This window comes from Myotis myotis, unplaced genomic scaffold, assembly GCF_014108235.1.
Source record: "Myotis myotis isolate mMyoMyo1 unplaced genomic scaffold, mMyoMyo1.p scaffold_m19_p_2, whole genome shotgun sequence".
Lineage (NCBI taxonomy): Eukaryota > Metazoa > Chordata > Mammalia > Chiroptera > Vespertilionidae > Myotis > Myotis myotis.
In genome coordinates, this window is record NW_023416324.1 from 177,609,412 (window position 1) to 177,629,977 (window position 20,566).

The 20,566-nt window shown below is 37.2% G+C and overlaps 1 protein-coding gene across 1 annotated transcript in view; it reads left to right on the top strand.

Moving 5' to 3' along the window:
• CCDC39 (coiled-coil domain containing 39) overlaps positions 1-20,566 on the top strand; it is a 54,871-nt gene that overhangs the window by 19,630 nt on the left and 14,675 nt on the right. Inside the window, exons 7-13 of the mRNA XM_036352206.1 lie at positions 616-807; positions 6,847-6,950; positions 7,268-7,400; positions 9,997-10,191; positions 11,136-11,300; positions 14,404-14,541; positions 18,074-18,282. Coding sequence (XP_036208099.1) covers positions 616-807; positions 6,847-6,950; positions 7,268-7,400; positions 9,997-10,191; positions 11,136-11,300; positions 14,404-14,541; positions 18,074-18,282 — 1,136 coding nt within the window. The remainder of the gene's footprint in view (positions 1-615; positions 808-6,846; positions 6,951-7,267; positions 7,401-9,996; positions 10,192-11,135; positions 11,301-14,403; positions 14,542-18,073; positions 18,283-20,566) is intronic.

The window sequence follows — 20,566 nt, forward strand, 5'->3', positions numbered from 1 at the left end:
TATCTCCATTTGTCTTTTTAGGCCTACTTAAATTAAGCCTGTTAGATATGCCTTTTAATGACTCCTCTTTAGTAGACCTTATTCTCTTTGTTCTCATAACGCTCTGTCCACATCTCAGCTACTTCTTCCCATATTCTGTTAATTTTGTATAGTCAAGACCATCAAAAAGCCTGAGTGAAGGAATTCCTATTGAAGCCAATAACTAAAATGCTATTCTCAAAAGATGAAAAACAAACTGGTTCTATGAAATATTTGGAAAATTTCATTGAAATTAAACTTTCTATGTTAAAAATATATAACACTGTTATATTTTTTAAATGTCACTTTTCATTCATAAAAGATTGATATTTTTCTCATCTCTTTAGCAAAGTACCAAGTAGATGAAAGAAAATATAGAGACCTTTAAAAATATAAGCTTACTATTTTTGGTGTGTAGCATATTAATATTTTGTTTTAGTTCATATAAATATAGTCTCTCTTAAAAAACATTCTCCTAAGTTTTGATAAAATAAATACTAAATATAATAATAGAAAAATAAAAACTAAATTTCTTTTAGTTTTCATTTTGATCATCATATTAAACATATATTTACTTTTTTTTTTTTTTAATCCTAGACATTAGCAAAGATAAAACAGGAAACAAGAGAAAAAGAAAATTTGGTTAAGGAAAAGATCAAGTTTTTGGAAAGTGAGATTGGAAATAACACAGAGTATGAGAAAAAAATTTCTGTTGCTGATCGTAAAGTTTCAAAATGTAGAAAAGAATACCAGCAGCATGAAGTTCATAAAAATCAGCTGAAGGATGAGGTATGGCAACTAAAAAGACTGGTTTGCGTGTTTATGGGAAATTGCTATAAAAGTAAGCACAAAGCCTTTCCTTTGATTAAGGTACTGCCTTATTTTATTTTATTTTATTTTATTTTTTTCATCCTTTCATGTTGTGGGACTTTCAGGATACTCTGAGTTGAGCCCTGGTTGGTGAAGGCATCAGGGGGTGCCATTGGCATCACAGGTGATGTGAAGGGCTCCCCCTGGAGTTGTGCAGTGCCCAACTACCTGTCACACGTTTTGTTAGTGACCTCAGGCAAAAGGCTCCCAAAGGGTCTTGCTTGGAAATCATAATTATTTGATAACCGGCAAATAAGAAAATGTGAAGGTGAATATTAACCTTAGTGATAACTTGAAGTATCTTTCCATTGCTACGTATATGGTGGGGTTACCTGTTTAAGTTCAGTTCCTCACCTTGTTAAGGAATAAATTTCAGTCTGGTAGTGGAAAAATGTAGTGGTCAAATACCATGAAACAGATTAAGAGAGGAGAAAACTTCTGTTTTGTTCTTCTTTTGCAGCGTTCATGCTAACTAGGTTATTCCATAGGGAGAGGTAGCAATTCCCCTAGTTAGCAATAAAGAGTTCTTATGAAATTTATATCTTAAGACCATAGTATGTGAAGTTAACATTGTTTAGATGGGAATTTGGAATATTGTAGAGCATTTTATTTTATAAGGTATTATGCTTTTTATTTCTGATGAAAATGAAAGTTTTTCTTTTGCCTAAAGAGAATAATTATAGAAGATCCTAAAAAAGTAAAATAAATGAATTTCTTGCCTAAGTTAAATGCCACTGCTAATAACTTTTTTTTTCTTTTTCTTTTTTTGGCGTGTCAGCATTTTGAAAAACCCTAACTTAACTCTGGTGCCATGTCACATATAGAAATTTTTTGATATTGGCAACCATAGTAAAACAAAGACTTATATTTTTGATATTTATTTTATATACTTAAATGCCATTTAACAAAGAAAAACCAACCAAAAAAATGAGTTCGCGTGTCACCTCTGACTCGCTTGTCATAGGTTTGCCATCACTGGGCTAGTGGTTGCTAGATGGACAGTGTAGGGCTGCACTCAGGCCCTGCAAAGAGTGAGATGAGCCCCAGCTCTTGGTGCGGAGGTCAGCCTTGACAGGGCGGAACAGTTTTTCTATAACTGACGCTCCTGTCCTGCCTCCGAGATACTGGCTCCTTCCCTCAGAAGATGGCCCAGCATAAAAAAAAGACAAATTTACTTGTATAGTTGCAAAATTATTTTTAAACATTTTAAAATTTAAACCAATTACAGAAAAGAATGCAAGCGAAATAAGCCAGTCAGAAAAGATAAATATCACATGATCTCACTCATTTGTGGAATATAATGAACAACATAAACTGATGAACAAAAACAGATCCAGAGACAGAGAAGCATTGATCAGTCCGTCAAACCTCAGAGGGAAGGTAGGGGAGGGTGGGGGTAAGGGGGAGAGATCAACCAAAGGACTTGTATACATACATATAAGCCTAACCAATGGACACAGACACCAGGGGGGTGAGGGCATAAGTGGGGCTGTGGGGGGGGGGGGGCAGGAAGGGGGGATTAGGACACATATGTAATATCTTAATCAATAAAGAAAAAAATAACAATAATAAAAAATAAAAAATGCAGGGATTTCTTCATTCATAATTTATTTATTGAGATATAATCCACAAACCATAATTTTTAGTGTATTCTCAGAATTGTGCACATACCACCACAATCTAATTTTACAATATTTTTGTCACTTTAAAAGGCACCCCCATACCCATTAGCAATCACTTTCTTTTCCCCCCTCCAACCAGCTCCTGGCAGCTACTAATCTACTTTGTTTCTCTATGGATTTGCTCCTTTTGGATATTTCATATAAATGAAATCATATAGTATGGAACCTTTTGTGTCTGGGATTCTTTTAAAAAAATATATTTGTATTGATTTCAGAGAGGAAGGGAAAAGGAGAGAGATAGAATCATCAATGATGAGAGAGAATCATTGATTGGCTGCCTCCTGCATACCCCACACTGGGGATAGAGGCTGCAACTTGGGCATGTGCTCTGACCAGGAATTGAACCGTGACTTCCTGGTTCATAGGTCAACGTTCAACCACTGAGCCATGTTAGCTGGGCTGGATTCTTTTACTTACATAATATTTTCAAGGTTCATCCATGTTGTAGCGCATATCATTCATTCATTCATTTCTTTTCTCCAATTTTTTATTGTGATAAGATACATGTAACATACAATTTACCATCTTAACCATTTTTAAAGAATCGATATTGTGGAGAGTATTACAGGTGTCCCCCATCCTTTCCCCATTGCCCCCCTCCACCTGGTTCCCGCCCCACTCTAGGCCTTCGCCACCCTATTTTCTGTGTCCATAGGTAATGCATATATGCATATAAGATCCTTGGTTAATTTCTCCCCACACCCACCTCATCCCTTTCCTCTGAGATTTGTCAGTATGTTCCATGTTTCCATGCCTCTGATTCTATTTTATTCCTCAATTTATTTTGTTCATTAGATTTCTTGTTTGTTTATTTTGTTTTTAGGTTCAATTGTTGATAGATATGTATTTATTGCCATTTTATTCTTTTTTTTTTAATCTTTTTCTTCTTCTTCTTCTTCCTCTTCTTAAAGAATACCCTTCAACATTTCATGTAATAGCAGTTTGGTGGTGATGAACTCCTTTAGCTTTTTCTTGTCTGTGAAGCTCTTTATCTGACCTTCAATTCTAAACAATAGCTTTTCTGGGTAGAGTAATCTTGGTTACATGTCTTTCATTACTTTGAATATTTCTTGCCACACCCTTCTGGCCTATAAAGTTTCTGTTAAGAAATCAGGTAGCTAACTGCTTATAAGTAGCTAACTGCTTTTCTCTTGCTGCTTTTAAGATTCTCTCTTTGTCTTTAACCCTTGACATTTTAATTATGATGTGTCTTGGTGTGAGCCTCTTTGGGTTCCTCTTATTTGGGTCTATTTCTTTCACCAGGTAGGGAAAGATTTTTTGTAATTTCTTCAAATAGGTTTTCAATATCTTGCTTTCTCTCTCTTCTCCTTCTGGCACCCCTATTATGTAAATGTTGGTATGCTTGAAGTTGTACCAGAGGCTCCTTACACAATCTTTATATTTTTGGATTCTTTTATTTTTGCTCTTCTGATTGGGTGTTTTTTTGCTTCCTCATATTCCAAATCATTGATTTGATTCTTAGAATCCTCTACTCTAGTGTGGAATCCCTGTAAATTATCTTTATTTCAGTTAGTGTATGCTTAATTTCTGACTGGTCTTTTTTCATGTCTTTGACATTCTCACTAAGATCCTTGAAGTCTCACTAAGTCCGTTGAAGCTCTCATTAAGGCCTTTGAGCAACCTTATAATCATCATTTCTGTATCCAGTAGTTTACTTTCTTTCATTGCTTTCATTTGTAACATGTTTCTTTGTCTCTGAATTTTTGCTGCTTCCCTGTGTTGTTTCTATTTTTGGGTAGAGCTTCTATGTCTCCTTGAGTTGGTAGAGTGGCCTTGTGTATTACATGTCCTATAGGGCCCAGTGGTTCAGTCTCCCCAGTCACCTGAGCTGGGCACTCTAGGTATGTCCCTCTGTGGTCTGTATGCACATTCCTGTTATAGTTGAGCTTTGATTGCTGTTGGCATTACTGGGAGGGATTGACCTCCAGGCTAACTGACTATGAGGACCAGATGCCACCTACAATGGAAGAGCTGTAGTGCAGGAGACACCCCTATGGAGCAGGATTTGCTGCATTGGGGCTTTGGTGCTCACTGAGTCTGCCCCTTGAATGTATCACTTGTAATCTGCTATGGTCTGAAGCTGTCCACCAGGTACACTGGCTGTGGGGCTTTTTAGGAGGTGCAAAGTTAGCCACTGCACAGAGATCTGCAGATGGCTGTTACTTATATTGGGCTAGGAAGTGCCCAGGCAAGGCCCAGGTGTGAAGCAAGGCAGGCTGGTGTTAATTCTGGGTCTTAGGCCTTTTATTGATAGGTTTGGGACACACTGACACCTGCTGCTGCTTTTTAAAGAGATTTAGCAACGTCTGGCCATTCATATGGAAAAGCAGGCGCAAACAGCTTGAGTGGGGCTGCAAATTGGATGAGGCAGGGTTTCAGGGAATCACCAGGATAGAATGAGCAGTGTGGGCCAGGCTGATGGAAACTCAGATATAGCTGCCAGTCAGCTCTGTGATGGGGGATGTCCCAGCACAGGAACAATGACCCCTGTGAACACCATTAACTGGGAGAAAGCCACCCCTGAGTTCCTACCTCAGTGCCAGACAGTCCAGTTCCTCCCTGTATGCCACTGGATTCTCCCAAAGCCACCACTCAGAGTTGGAATTCAGAGGAAGCGGGACTAAGTAGATTCATGTGTGGCCCCTTTAAGAGGCCCATGTCTCTTAACTACAATTCTTGCTGGTTTTTACAGCCTGAAGTTACAGGGACTTCTCTTCCCAACTCTGGAATCCTGGGTTGGGGATCTAGTGTGGGGCTGGAAACCCCTGCTTCTCATGGAGGCCTTGGAGATATCCTTCCCGATTAAAAATATGGCACACATGGGTGTTGGACCAGCCCATTCTGTGCCTCTGTCCCTCCTACCAATCTCCATGTGCTTTCTTTACTTCTCCAGTTGCAGGACTTCCATTCAGCCAGATTTCAGGTGGTTCTGAATGATGGTTGTTCTGTATTTTAGTTGTTGTAATTTTGATGTGGTTGTGGGAGGCAGCGAGTACTGGCATTTACCTGTGCCACCATCTTGCTTCTCCCCCATCTTAACCATTTTAAGTGTTCTTACTGGTATTAAATACGTGCCTAATGTTGTACTGCCATCAGCACCATCTATCTCCATAACTCTTTTTTTCTTGTAAAAATAAAACTGTACCCACTAAACAATAGCTCCACATTCCTCCCTTCTACCATTCCCTGGTAACTACCATTCTGTTTTGTCTCTCTGATTTTGACTACTTTAAGTACCTCACATAAGTGGAACCATCCAGTATTTTGTGACTGGCTTATTTCATTTAGTATAATGTCCTCAAGATTCATCCATGTTGCAGCATACGTCAACATTTCCTTTCTTTTTAAGGCTGGATACTATTCCATTGTATGTGTATACCACATTTTGCTTATCCATTCGTCTGTCCATGGACACTTGGGTTGCTTCCAGTTTTTAGCTATTATGAATAATGCTGCTATGAACATGGGTATACAGTTACCTCACAATTGCTGGATCGTATGGTAATTTTGTTTTTAATGTTTTGAGAAACTGTCATACTGTTTTCCACAGTGGCTGTACCAACAGGGTTAATTTCTCCACACTTTCACCAATACTAGTTATTATTATCTTTTATAGTAGCCCTCCTAATGGGTGTGAGGTGGAATTTTATTGTAGTTTTGATTTGCATTTTCTAATGGTTAATGATGTAGAGCATATTTTCATGCACTTTTTGGTTATTTTTATGTCTTCTTTGGAGAAATGTATATTTAGGCCCTTTGCCCAGTTTTTAATCTTTTGTTGTTGTTGAGTTTTAGATCTCCATACATCCTGGATATGAATCCCTTACCACATATTGATTTGCAAATTTTCTTTCATTCTGTTGATTGCCTTTTTACTGTGTAGATATTGTCTTTTGATGCACAAAAGTTTTTAATTTTAATGAAGTCCAACTTGTCTAATTTTTGTTCTCTGTGCCCTTGGTGTCACATCCAAGAAATCATTGTCAAATCCAATGTTGTGAAGTTTTGCTCTAATGTATTTTAAACACATATATGTGGGTCTTTATAATTTGCCAGTATTATACAAGCAGTTTAAACTGTAATATTAGAGCAAAAAGAAAATCTGTTAATATGTATTATAGCAGTATGGTTATTGTGTTTATGGGAATGATGAAGGTTAGAAATTAAAGTGCTTCAAAAAGGAATTTTTGGAAATGAAATTAATTTATAAAATACAGAGTAAATATATACTTTCTGTCTGTTAATTAATAAATAGCTGGATATTTTAAAAGCCACTGTGAATAGAAGTTCCAGTGAAGTAGAAGCTCTGAGGAAAAATACTTCCAAAATAAAGAAGGATATTGATGGAGAAACAACAAGGTAAGAAAAAAGATGTTTAAATATATTTATAGTTCTTAATTTACTTCTAGAAACATATTTTTTGTTAAATAGCTATAAAATTATAGCTACTAAATTATTAAATTAAAAATGTCACAGGTGTTTCATCACAGAGGCTCAGGAGTAATATTTTTTTTATGGCATATTAACTATGTATTGGTAATAAAATGGCTTATGGTAAAATTTTTTCATATAACATGAAGTTATATGAAAAAATTGCAGGACAAACTATTCCTTGTTTGTTTGCATTCAATACCTCTAGGCATGTTTTCTGTTTTTTAATTATAAACTCTTTCTAGGTTACAAAGAATTAAAAAATCTAATGAGAATGCAAAAGAAAAATTAGAGCAGATAACTGAGAAAACTATGTCAGCAGAAGAGAAAGCTACCAATTTGGAAGATATACTAAAGGAGGAGGAAAAAAGTGTGAAGGTAAAGTTTAGTTCCCATTTAAAAGAAGATCACAGCACATTCAGCAATAGTGAATGAATTAGATTCCTGAGATCAGAGGAGTAGGAAGTCTTTTAAGAGGCTCTGCTTTCTGGTGATGACATTTGTAATCAGCATTGTGGTCCTCTTTTTATTGCTTCTGTGGCTCTTGGTGACTGCTCTCTTCTTAAGCTCCTGATCCTCCATTTGCTTCATGTTCAGCATTTAATTTGGATGTCTTCTTTTTTTTCTTTTGTTAATCCTCACCCGGAGATATCCCTTCCCCCGCCCCCCCGCCCCGGCCCACTGATTTTTAGAGAGTAGAAAGGAGGGGGAGAAACAGAGAGAGAGAAACACCAATGTGGGACACATTGATTGCTTGCCTCCCACACACTTCCCGACCAGGGTCAAGGACTGAGACGGCAACTGTGGTATGTGCCCTTGACTGGAATGGAACCCTAGACCCTTCAGTCCCAGGCTGATGCTATAACCATTGAGCAAAACCGGCTAGGGCTTGATATCTTCTTTTAAAGATAGCTCCTGTACCTTAGATTCCATGCCTTCCCAATGCCTAGTGTGTCCATGTCCCTGCTTGTCATCTATAATATATATATATATATACACTAGAGGCCCAATGCACAAAATTCGTGCAAGAGTAGGCCTTCCTTCCCCTGGCTGCCGGCACCGGATTTCCTCTGGCACCCGGGACCCGGACTTCCCTCGTAGCCCCGGCTTTGTCTGCAAGGTCGTCCGGAAGGACATCCAGTCTAATTGCCTTCTGGACGACCCTGTGGACAAAGCCAGGGCTACTAGGGAAGCCTGGGTCTCGTGTGCCCATGGGCAGCCAGAGGGAAGCCTGGGTTCTGGGTGCCAGAGGGAAGCCTAAGTCCCGGGTGCCAGAGGGAAGCTGGTGCTGGCAGCCGGGGGAAGGAAGGCCTACTCTTGCACGAATTTCATGCATCAGGCCTCTAGTGTTCTCATATTGCAAATGTATCTTGAAAAGTGCGCTTGTTTTACAACTGATTTCTATATGATTATCATTTTTTTGTGTGCAAATTCCCCCCCAATGGTCTGCATTTATTAGCTGTATTTCTTCACCATGTGCTACTGCTATCTTTTTAACCTCGTAAAGTCTGGCATCACTTATCAGTAAATGGGCTCTTAAATGCTATTATTTTACTGACCTTATCGACATCTCCCTTCTACCTTAATCTCTTTGGCATGTTGGTAGCATTAAACCCAATGTTTGAGGAACTGGAAGGGGTTAAATTTCCTCTTTGAAAATTTCAAAGTGACTGTATGACCTGACACTATAGGCACTACTTCTTGCTTTTAACTTTTTTTTTTAATAAAAAAAATTCCCCTTTATTACTTTTTAGAGAGAGAGGAGAGGGATAGAGAGATAGAAACATTGATGAGAGAGAAGCATCATCCATTGGCTGCCTCCTGCACACCCCCTAAAGGGGATTGAGCCCAAAACCCAGGCATGTGCCCTGGCAGGGAATTGAACCAACAACCACTTGGTTCATGGGTTGATGCTCAACCTCTAAGCCACACCAACCAGGCTTTTAACTTGTGTGTGTGTGTGTGTGTGTGTGTGTGTGTGTGTGTGTGAAGCAGAAGGGTAGTTGAAGATGGTGGCAAAAGTCCCTCATTTGCTGAGGTTTATATCAAGGATGGTTTCACTCGTATTTGGATAGAATCTGCTTCCTCAGTGTGTTGTGTTTTTAAAATTCCTGAGTAATGAAGTCATGCAGCAGTGTTGACTTGGGTGGTGTCTGAGTCCAACATTATTTTTTTAACTTATTTTTTTCTTCCAAGAGCATGATTTTCTGTAGCACCTGAGATGGGACAGTATTAAAACTTATCAGAAATCTGTAAAAATGGTAAAATTCACTTGAAATATAGACTTTGGGGCAACAGAATGAAAAACTAGTGACATTTTAAAAGAAATTAGCTGAATTTGAAAAAAAATAAGGTTGTAGCATGTGTACTAATTGTGCTCTAGCAGGGTTGTGTTCAGAATCTTGATTTTTATAGCCATTGGATTTTGTGTCTGTTTGGAAAAATCCCAACCCTATGTGTTTTGGAGATGTGCTGTGTTATTCACCACCAAGCACTAACTTGAAAACTCTGCTAGGCAATCTTTGAGAAGGTATTAAACCCAATGAAAAGTGTCTGTTATATGAAAAATAATGCATTTTATATGATTATATCAGATTGTATTTCTTAATTTGTGCCCCAAAGAAGGTGGGAGATTGAATGATGTAATTTCTTCCCTATAACACCCTCAAGACTTCAGTAAACATGAATTTATATTCTGTTTTCTAAGGAAACCAGTGGAATCCCTAGTTCTAAGGCTAGGGTGAAATAACAGATCAAGGTACATGATACAAGAATAGAAAACTACTATTCTAGTCTACTAGCATAGAGTAGACTATAAGAAATGTTGGGGATTTGTTGAAATTGTGGGAGGCCTTTATACCTCAAGAGCTAAAATGTTGGGGGTTCATTTATGAGCCCCCTACATTATACTGTTTATAAAATAAAATATTTCCGGTATTAAAATTTCACTAATCACTACTATTCTTATCACCAGGAAGTGGAAATTCAATTGACCATATTGAAAGGTGTGCTATTTAAGATAGGTCGTGAATTACAGACTGAGACAATGAAAGAAAAATCTCTTGTATCAGAAATTGAAGGAACCCGTTCCTCTCTAAAGCACCTCAACCAACAGCTACATAAACTGGATTTTGAAACCTTGAAGCAGCAAGAAATTATGTACAGTCAGGTAGATGTTATTCTTATGAATATCTTATGAATATTGACTTGTTATAGCTGTGATGGTCAAGATACTACAGTGCTCCGGGAAAACAAAAATTTCTAAGCACTCTTTGAGGGATAGACAGATATTGAAGATGGGATTTCATGCTAGGTCACTAGTAGGGTGAGGAAGCCTTAAATGCTATTTTTTTTTTCTCTGTCTGAAATAAACAGGTAAGAGGACAGACAACTCTTTTGAGGGAGAACCATGCTTTAAAGGAACCTGGGGCAATTGAACGTAGAGTAAAACAAAACAAGGAGTTGGACATCTGAAGCCTAGAAAAACTATATGTTGATGTTTTAGTTGTGTGGACATAGGGACATAGGCTTTCTCATCCCCACCCATAGACAAATAGGTTAAAAGTATTTTTTTCAGTTTTTCCTTATTTTTTCTATTTATTTGTTCTGTCTCATTAACCTCTTAATGTCCTCCCTCTGTACATCTTAATCTCCCTATCTAATATATTTTTAGTTTCTCAAAATTACAGATGCTAAAGCTTAATTAAAAAAAATAATTCATTAGAAGTTTTGGGTTTTTTATGGCTAACAACTCATGACTATATTATTATTATTTTGCATCCCCTTTTGAAAATGTATCCTCAAAAATGTATGTCCATGTATATCCAGTGGGTTTACTGAGGTTCCATCATGGTAATACAATAAATAGCTCCCTACATGACTTTGTTATATTTTCAGATTACTTATATGTCACTACCATGTACCCTGATTGTTGAAGAATAGGTTAGTGTTTCTCTCTTTAGGGTAGGAAGGATTTTATCCTGTAAATTACTGAAGGCTTAAAGTGACACCTAGGCCAACTGATAAAAAGGTCTTTACCATGTCTTTATAGTTGTAGAAATATTTTTCACCATTTGTTTCTCCTTACTAACTTATTTTAATAAACTGTAACAGGATTTTCACATTCAACAAGTGCAACGCCGAATGTCACGGTTAAGGGGAGAAATTAATTCAGAAGAAAAACAAGGTCTTCAAGTAAAAATTGTTGAACTTAAAGAGACGTTGGAAGAGAGAAATTCTACATTTGGCACTTTGGAAACACAGATCAAGAAGCTTCATGTAACTTATCCAAAAACACTTTTTATGCTTCAAATATGCTAGTCATTAGTCATTCTGTTTTAAGAGAACATGTTCCTAAGACTTAACTTTGGATAGGTGATTGCCAAGCTACACACATATATAATAAACGTATGAACAGATATCCATATTTCTATAAAAATGCAACATTACCATTGATTATGCACTTACTACATGCTAAATACACCACATGCATTTAGTATTTTATTTCATTTTATTTTTATAAATAGGGGAACTTATGAGGAAGATGTCATTACTTGTTTTACAGATTAAGTTACTTGTCCACAGCTACACAGCTAGTACATGAGGAGCTAGGATTTGAGCACTGGTTCATGTGACTTCAAAATACTCTTAAATAGTACATGATCTAAAGCATTGATAAATTCCAGTTTTTCTTTTATGCATTTGCCATAATAACTTGATTGTCTGTTATGTATGAACTAACCTCTAAAAGAAACTGCCGTTTTATGGCTCATCTATTGTCGTTATTCAAATATTTACTTAGTTACATTTTTCAAATAACTCAATTTTGTTAATAAGATGAGAATAATCTTAATCTTTAGATATATTAATATGTTTATAGTAATATAAAACCTATGTTAGGGAAGCCTATGTAATATAAAACGTATGTTAAAGTTTAATTGGAGAGTTAGAGTGAAAGAATGAGAGCATGGACCTGAATGGGTAACAACACCAAAGGGTTTCAGTTTTTTAAACAGCTGGGAAGGCCTAGTGATGAGTGTCCTCTAGTGGCTATAAGAGGAATTGCCCTGGATTCCTTTAGGGCTAACAAAGGAGAAAGGGAGCTATTAACTTTTTTACATTAAAAAAAAATTATTTTATGATGATAAAATGTTGGTTGGGAGTAGTTTGTAGCATGATAAATGTCTTTTTAAAATGTTTCCTTGGTTTGGTAGAAAAGAGCACATGTTTTGGAATCAGAAAGAATTGGTTTTGAATGTCAAGGTTATATCACTGCTGTTTTAACTTCTCTGTGTCCTAGTTTGTTCAATTCTTAAATGGAAAATAATATTAATTTTACAGCATTATGGAGAATTACAAGCAGTTTATATCTTCGTACAGTGCTTTTTAGCAAGTACTCAGTAAATGGTATTGTTTTAATGATACAGAGTATAGGAATACTAATCTTACCTAATAATAGACAAACATGTAAATTGACCGTCCCTCTGCTAAGCTCACCAGCCAATCAGGAGAGTATGCAAATTAACCCAACAAAGATGGTGGTTAATTTGCATATGTAGGTGCAAAGCGGCAGAGCGAAGACTGAAGGCTCTGGCTGGAGGAGCAAAGGCCTGGGTCCTGGGTGCTGGAGGAAAACCGGTGCTGGCAGCCAGGGGAAGGAAGGCCTATTGCGCATATCTTCGTGCAACGGGCCACTAGTAAAAACATAATATGCTAATTAGACCTGATGGCTGAACAACCTTCTGGGTGACCTTCCGGATGAAGCCGAGGCTTTGAGGGCTGAGCCCCTTGCACGAATTTTGTGCATTGGGCTTCTATTAGAAATATAAGAAGGTGAACTATTTATCATCTTTCTTGGTCCTGGCCTGAACTGTGCCTGCTTTGCTGTGTGGGGATGGGTTTAGTGTTCCCTCTTCAGCAATTGGCTAGTACTTATACGTATTCTAACTCTGGTTTTAACAGAGAGAAAAATAAATTAATAGAAATGCAAGTGAATTTTGAAAGATATTGTTACTATTCTAATGAAGGTTGCTCTCAGTAGCATGGGGTTGTAAAGTCATTCTGCATTCCTGCTCCCATGCCACTCCATCTCTTATTGTGCATCACAGAAACTACTTTCTTTTGGTTGAAATTCACCTTAAACTTAATTTGTTTTTTGGTTCTAAAAGTTAATTTTATGAAATCACATTTTCTTTAAAAAAATTCTTCTTCTTACTGTCTTGCTACAGTCTTAGGTCTTAATACTTCAGAGACATACAGGCAATGAGAACGGCAGAGGAGGGGAGGGGAGAGGTATAGACGAAGTGAGAAAGAAAAAGAGAGGAAAGAGAGATAGATCTTGGAACTAAAAAGTTTTTGCTTTACATACCCAGAGGGGACTAAAAGCACAAACCTTGTTCTGGGTTCAGGGTGGAAGGAGGGATACAAACTGGTCTAAAGCTAGAAAACTATATAATCTGTGTATGTATGACCTACAATGCATCCTATGGAGTTAGATCTTATATAACATTTTTTCTCTCTAGCAATATGTGATTATATATGTAATACTACATGAGCTTTTTGTATATCAAATGCTGTTGTGCATACTCTTTGCCAGTAACTTCTTTATTTAAAGTTATTTATTTTTTAATCTTTATTGTTGGCCAATAACTTCTTTAATCCTCACAGCAAACTAAGGAAGTAGGTATTGTTATCATCTGATTCCAGAGCTTGTACTGTTAACCAAGACCCTATGCTTTTTCACACTGTTAATGTCTTTACCTTCTGGGACTTGGGTTGAATCAAATAATGAACTCTAGAAGGTGAACCAAAGCTTGGGCTCCCTCTTCCCATGTCTTTCCCTTTAGAATCACATTGAACTGTAACCATACATAAGTAAACTAAACCCAAAACATCAATGCAGTGGGGCCTTGACTTATGAGTTTAATTCATTCCATGACGGAGCTCGTAACTCAAGTTACTCGTATGTCAAATCAAAAATGAATGAGTGAGACACGTGATGCTGGGCTGATGTTGTGGTGTTCACTGTGACGTTCTCTGCGCCAACTAGCGGTGGGGTATCTGAAGCTGGCTTGTAACCCGAATTTTAGCTCGCAACTCAAAGCAAAAAATCGGCCGAGAGACGGCTCGTATCTCGAAAAACTCGTTAGTCGGGACACTCGTTAAGTCAAGGCCCCACTGTAGATGATAAAAATGAAAAAGAATTTATGTTAATATTCATAAATATTATATTAGAGATGTTACAGCATAAATAATAAGACTTTAAAAATCTGATTTATTTTAATATTTAATGGAGCACATAATTTAATGTAAGATGTTTAATAGTGTGTATTTAATATTACTATTTAAAAACATATTTGTGTACCTTTTTTCCTTCTTACAGAATGATCTTTACTTTATCAAGATGTCAAACAGTAAAAATTTTGATGAAAAAAAGTCCCTCATGACCAAAATAAATGAACTAAACCTTTTCAATGAAAGATCAGAGAAAGAACTTAGTAAAGCTCGAGCTTTGAAGCAGGTACAGTAAAATAATATGAGTATATAATAAAATCTACATGTTTTCAGGCTCAATATAGGAAAACTTAGAAAACATAGCAACAGTTGAAAAAGACAGTAAGTCACTAAAGTGTTAAAATACATTATTTCTTTCCAGTCTCAAGGAAAATTTGCTATATATATTGTATTTAAAATTTGTTAATATATTATACATGCTTCAAAAACATTAAATATTCTAGAGACACAGAAACATGGAACAGACAAATTTCAGAGGAAGATGGGGGTAAAGGAGATGGGGATGGGGGGAGAGATTAACCAAAGATTTCATATACATACTAGAGGCCCAATGCATGAAATTCGAGCACGGGTAGGGTCCCTAAGCATGGCCGGCAATCAGGGCCTATCGGGGCCTTCTGACTGCCATCTGGGGCCTTCTTTCATTCTGTGCCTCCCCATGGTGGTCAGTGTATAATAGCAAGTGATGGATCTCCTGGTCAAACTCCCATGGGTACAATGTGCATTTTAGTCTAGATTCCCAGTACACAAAGTCGTGCACAGGTGGGGTCCGGTCGGCTGGCCCTGCACCCAATCAGAGTTGGGGGGGGGGGTTGGGGTCAGGGCCAGCCGGGAGGAGGGGCCACAGGTGAGTGGCAGGCTGGCCCTGCCCCCTAGTCAAACTCCCAGTTGAACTCCCAGTTGAGGGGACAATTTGCATATTAGCCTTTTATTATATAGGATACACATAGCCCCCAGACACAGTCAATAGTGTAGTGAAGGCTTGGGAAGGGCAGGTGTGGGGTGGAGCAGGTCAATGGGGGAAAAATGACAAAAAAACGAAGGGACATCTGTAATACTTCCAGCAATAAAGATAATTTTTAAAAATATGATCTTGTAGTGACCAGGAAAAAAAATTTTTGAAGTCTTCCCACAGTCCATTGCACAAAGTTACTATAATTTACTTGGGCAATCTCTTATTTTTTGGATTTATAATTGTTTCTAGTATTTGACTATTTTAAATAGTATTATCATGTTCTATGCACATATATCATTGTACAGTTGTTCAGTTAGTTCCTGAGGATAAATCTCCACCTGTATAATTAAGGTTGAAAAAGAATGAATATTTTCAGTGTCTTAAAACTATGTTTAAGTCCAATTGTCTTCTAGAGGGTTCAATTAATATTACCAGTAGCAATGTGTAAGCATCCTATTTTACTTACCACCATCAAAGCTGGATCTTACAGTTGATAAAGTTATTGTCAATTTGATGGTCAAACATGATATCTCATTGTTTTTAGTCTGCATTTTTAAACTTTGTGACATTTTGAAACACTTTATGTTTAAAAATAAAATTTAAAATATCCTATATAATAAAAGGCTTATATGCAAATAGACCAAATGGCAGAACAACCAAATGACTAGTCACTACGACATGTGCTGACCACCAGGGGGTGCATGCGGAACATGGTGGGCATTTACCGCGGCAGATGGTGGAGCAGGTGAGCGAGGGCGCCAGACCAAGGCAGGGCACCAGTTGCTGTCATCAGGGCCAGCTTCAGGTTGTTACTGAAAATTCTTTGCTCCCACATGCCACGGTCTGGCCCAGTGCTCATACCTACTGCAGGCACGCTTGCACCTGCTGCCAGCACCTGGTGCCGGCCCCGATCGCTCGGCACCATCAGCAGGTACGAGCAGCAACTGCCGGCCCCAATTGCCCCTGAGGGCTTCTCCACCTCTTCCTGTTCCTGAGGGCGATCAGGGCAGCAGCCACCACTCACTCCTGCTGACAGCACCGGCCCCGCTCATACCCACTGCTGGTGCGGGCCCCAATCACTCCGCGAGCGGGGCCGGCACCATCAGCTCATGGGAGCAGTGGTGGCAGGAGCAGGGCTGCCAGCAGACAGGGGATCAGGGGCCCCAGCGGGGGTGCAGAGGATGTGCTGAGCCCTGCCTCTGTGCCCACTGTAGCCTCACGGCCCACAGTTCCTTTCAAGGTGCATGAATTTGTGCACTGGACCCCTAGTGTTTAAACAAAACTGTTTAAAACAGTTTCTTTTAATTATACTACTAGAGGCACAGTGCATGGAATTTGTGCACTGTGCGGGGGGTTCCTCAGCCCAGCCTGTGCCTTCTCACAGTCTAGGACCCCTCGCTCCTTACTGCTCAGCTTGCTGCTCCTTAGCACTGCCGCGGAGGCAGGAGAGGCTCCTGCCACCGCCACTGCACTTGCCAGCCGTGAGCCCAGCTTCTGGCTGAGCAGCACTCCCGCTGTGGGAGTGCACTGACCACCAGGGAGCAGCTCCTGCATTGAGCATCTGCCCCCGGTGGTCAGTGTGCATCATGGTGACCGGTCATTCTGCCAGTTGTTCTGTCATTCTGTTGATTTGCATATTAAGGTTTTATTATATAGGATGCTCCACAATTTTTATTTTTTGCTTTCAGGTTTATGTTCTTGGCCCATATTTCCATTAGGAGGTTTATATTTTTTAATTGCTTTGCAAAAGAACTTCATATGTTAAAATATTAATTTTGCCTTAAATAGTGCCAATATTTTTTCCATTTGCCTTTAAATTTTTATTTAGTTTTTTAAATATATTTTATTGATTTTCTACAGAGAGGAAGGGAGAGGAATAGAGAGTTAGAAACATTGATGAGTGAGAAACATCGATCAGCTGCCTCCTGCACACCCTCTACTGGGGATGTGCCTGCAAGCAAGGTACATGCCCTTGACCGGAATCGAACCTGGGACCCTTCAGTCCTCAGGCCGACGCTCTATCCACTGAGCCAAACCAGCTAGAGCTTTATTTAGTTTTTTGACATTAAAGTTTTTTAAACATCAAACATTTAAGTGCTTTTCCTTGTATAAATGTTATGTTTAGAAACTTCTTTGTCATATAAAAATCAAACAAATTCTTGCTATTTCTAATAGCGGCATTGTTTTTATCTCTTGCATTAACTTTTTTTTTTTTACTCATCTCGAATTTATTTTTGGTACATATGAAATGTAGGGATATACTCTTTTCTCCAACTAAAAAACTATATTTTTGAAATAGTAAAAATCTTATATTCTTGAGTGTTTGTTTCTGGGCTTTCTATTCTGAAAATTATCTGTATACTTTTTATCAGGACTCTACTCATGATGGAATCGTTTTAAAATAAAAATTTAATTACATATCATTTTATGAGATTCACTTTAGAAAGTAAAAATGCTCACCCATAGAGCTTTATATATTTTCAGTTTCAATTTTAGGCATAATTTTTTCCTTTTTTTCTTTAATAAAACTTGAATTTAGGATTGAATTATAGTAAAAGACTTGGAATGGCTATAATTTTTTTTTAAGTGAAAAGGACAGAAATAAAAAGGAAGAGGAAAAAAAAAAAAGCAAAGGAAAACCAGAGTCATGACTCAGAGCAATCTAAATTTAACCTTAGTTAACATATTGGTCAATGGTCAAATCAGAAAAAAGTTGTTTTCAAGTTTGACTTTTGTAGCAGTAATAAAGAAAAATATTTTGGTTTGGGTATAAAAATAATTTTTCAATATTTGACTATGATAGGATTTGATGATTGAAGACAGTCTTTTAAAACTTGAAGCTAAACGTGCTCGTGAATTGCTTCACAGTAAAGCAGAAGAAGTTCTTTCTCTGGAAAAAAGAAAACAGCAATTACAAACAACTATGGAAGAACGAACTGAAGAAATTAAGGTTCACAAAACTATGCTTGCGTCACAAATAAGATATGTCGATCAAGAAAGGCAAGCCCTAAGGTAACAATTAGAATTTTCACATCCTGCTAATGAATTTTGAAAACATAATTCTGTTTTCATATTGTTTGAAAACATAATACTGCTCCCTCTGCCACCCAGGGTGTCCATCTTTTTCATATTCATTTGAAAAGCCTTTTAATATAATATATGGGACATATGTTAGCCATAAATCTATGCTTTTTCATCTTTCTTTCCTTTGGCTAACTCCTCATCCTCCCCCCCCCCCATTTTTTTTATTGTTGTTGTTATTGTTAATCCTCACCCGAGGATAATTTTCCATTGATTTTTAAGGAGAGTGGAAGAGAGGGAAAGACAGAGAGAGAAACATCGATGTGAGAGAAACACATCGATTGGTTGCCTCCTGCACAAGGCAATCAGGGCTCAGGCTAGGGAGGAGCCTGCAACCCAAGTACCACCCTTGACCGGAATCAAACATAAGACCCTTTGGTCCACAGGCTAACACTCTATCCACTGAGCCAAAGAAGCTAGCGCTAAATCCGCATTCTTTAGATCAGTGATTCTCAACCTTCTGGCCCTTTAAATACAGTTCCTCATGTTGTGATCCAAACATAAAATTATTTTCGTTGCTACTTCATAACTGTAATGTGGCTACTGTTATGAATCATAATGTAAATATCTGATATGCAGGATGGTCTTAGGCGACCCCTGTGAAAGGGTCATTCGACCGCCAAAGAGGTCACGACCCACAGGTTGAGAACTGCTGCTTTAGATTCTCCTTTTTGCATTAAGATCATTAATTGATTTTTTTGTTTGGTTTGTGGTAAGGGTTTCTTAACATGTTTACCCTTATGGATAGCTAATAACTGTTTATTGAAGCAAATTTTCCCTAAAGATTTTGCATATCTTTTATAAGATTTATTCTTGGTTACATGTTATTTTTTAAATGTTACCATCAGTGTTATCTTCTTTAAAACATTTCATTTCTGATTTGTTGCTGGTATATAAAAATACAGTTAATTTCTGTATAGTAAGTATCCAGCAACCTTGCTTAAACTCTCATTAATTCTAATAATTGATCTAGGTTGTAATTTCTATTTATTGCACTTACATCATTTGTAAATAAGTTGGGTTTTGTTTTGTTTTTTTGCCTCCTTTTCAATGTTTATTACTTTTCTTTTTCTTGCTTTATTGCCCTTGCTATCTAACTTCCTGTTCATTGCTAAACAGTGGTGGTGATTGTAGGTACCCTCGTCTTGTGCCTGATCTCAAAGGGAAAGTTTTCATTGTTTTATCATTAAGTATGAAGTTTACTGTGGTGTTTTTTGAGATACTCTTTATAATATTAAGGGCTTTTCCATATATTTTCTTTCTTTGCTAAGAGATTGTTTTAATTTTTTTAATTTGGAGTGGATGTTGAATTTTATTATATGGTTTTTTGGCATTTGTTTATATGTAGCTCCTTCAGTCTGTTAATATAATTAAATATATTGATTGATTTTTCAAAGTTAAACAACCTTACATTTCTGGAATAAACTCAGCTTGTCTATCACATATTGTATTTTGTATATATCTAGTTTTTTGGGGTAATATTTTTATACAATTTTTCACCTATGCTCATTCTTCTTTTTCTTTGGCCCTTGTCACATTATCAGGCTACTAAAGTTATGTCCTCTTCTATAAAACTATTTTTGTGTGTTTCTTATTTTTCTGTACTCTGGGTAAGTTTGTAAAAGAGTACTAGTAGGAATTTTCAAGGACCTCACTGAGAAAGCCATCAGAGAGCTAGAGCTTTGTGAGGAGAATTTTCAACTGCTGGTTTAATTTATTTGTTGTTCATAGGACAGTGCAGATTTCTATACGTCTTCTTGAGTCAATTTTGGTAAATTATATATTTCCCTAGGAAAAGTTTTCTATTTCCTCTAATTTTCAAAGATATTGCCATAAAGTTGTTCACAATATTTTATTATTTGTTTCATAGCTGCAGAGTTTCTAGTATTTCATTCCTGATTTGAATTATTTGTAACTTATCTTGCAAGTAATGGCATTTATTGCTCTTTGAAAATAATCAAATCTTGCTGATTTTTACCATTGTGAATTCATTTTTTATTTTATTAATTGCTACTCACATTTATTATTCTCCCTTCTATTTTTATGGGCTTACTTTGACTTCATTTTTCTAACTTTTTTCAGATAGATGCTTAGCTAATTAATTTTCAAATTTGAAGGCTAAAACAATTCCCTTAGGTATTATTTTAGCTGCATCTTTATTACCTAAGGGCTAGATACTAAATATTATAGGTTTTGCAGGCCATATGGACTCTGT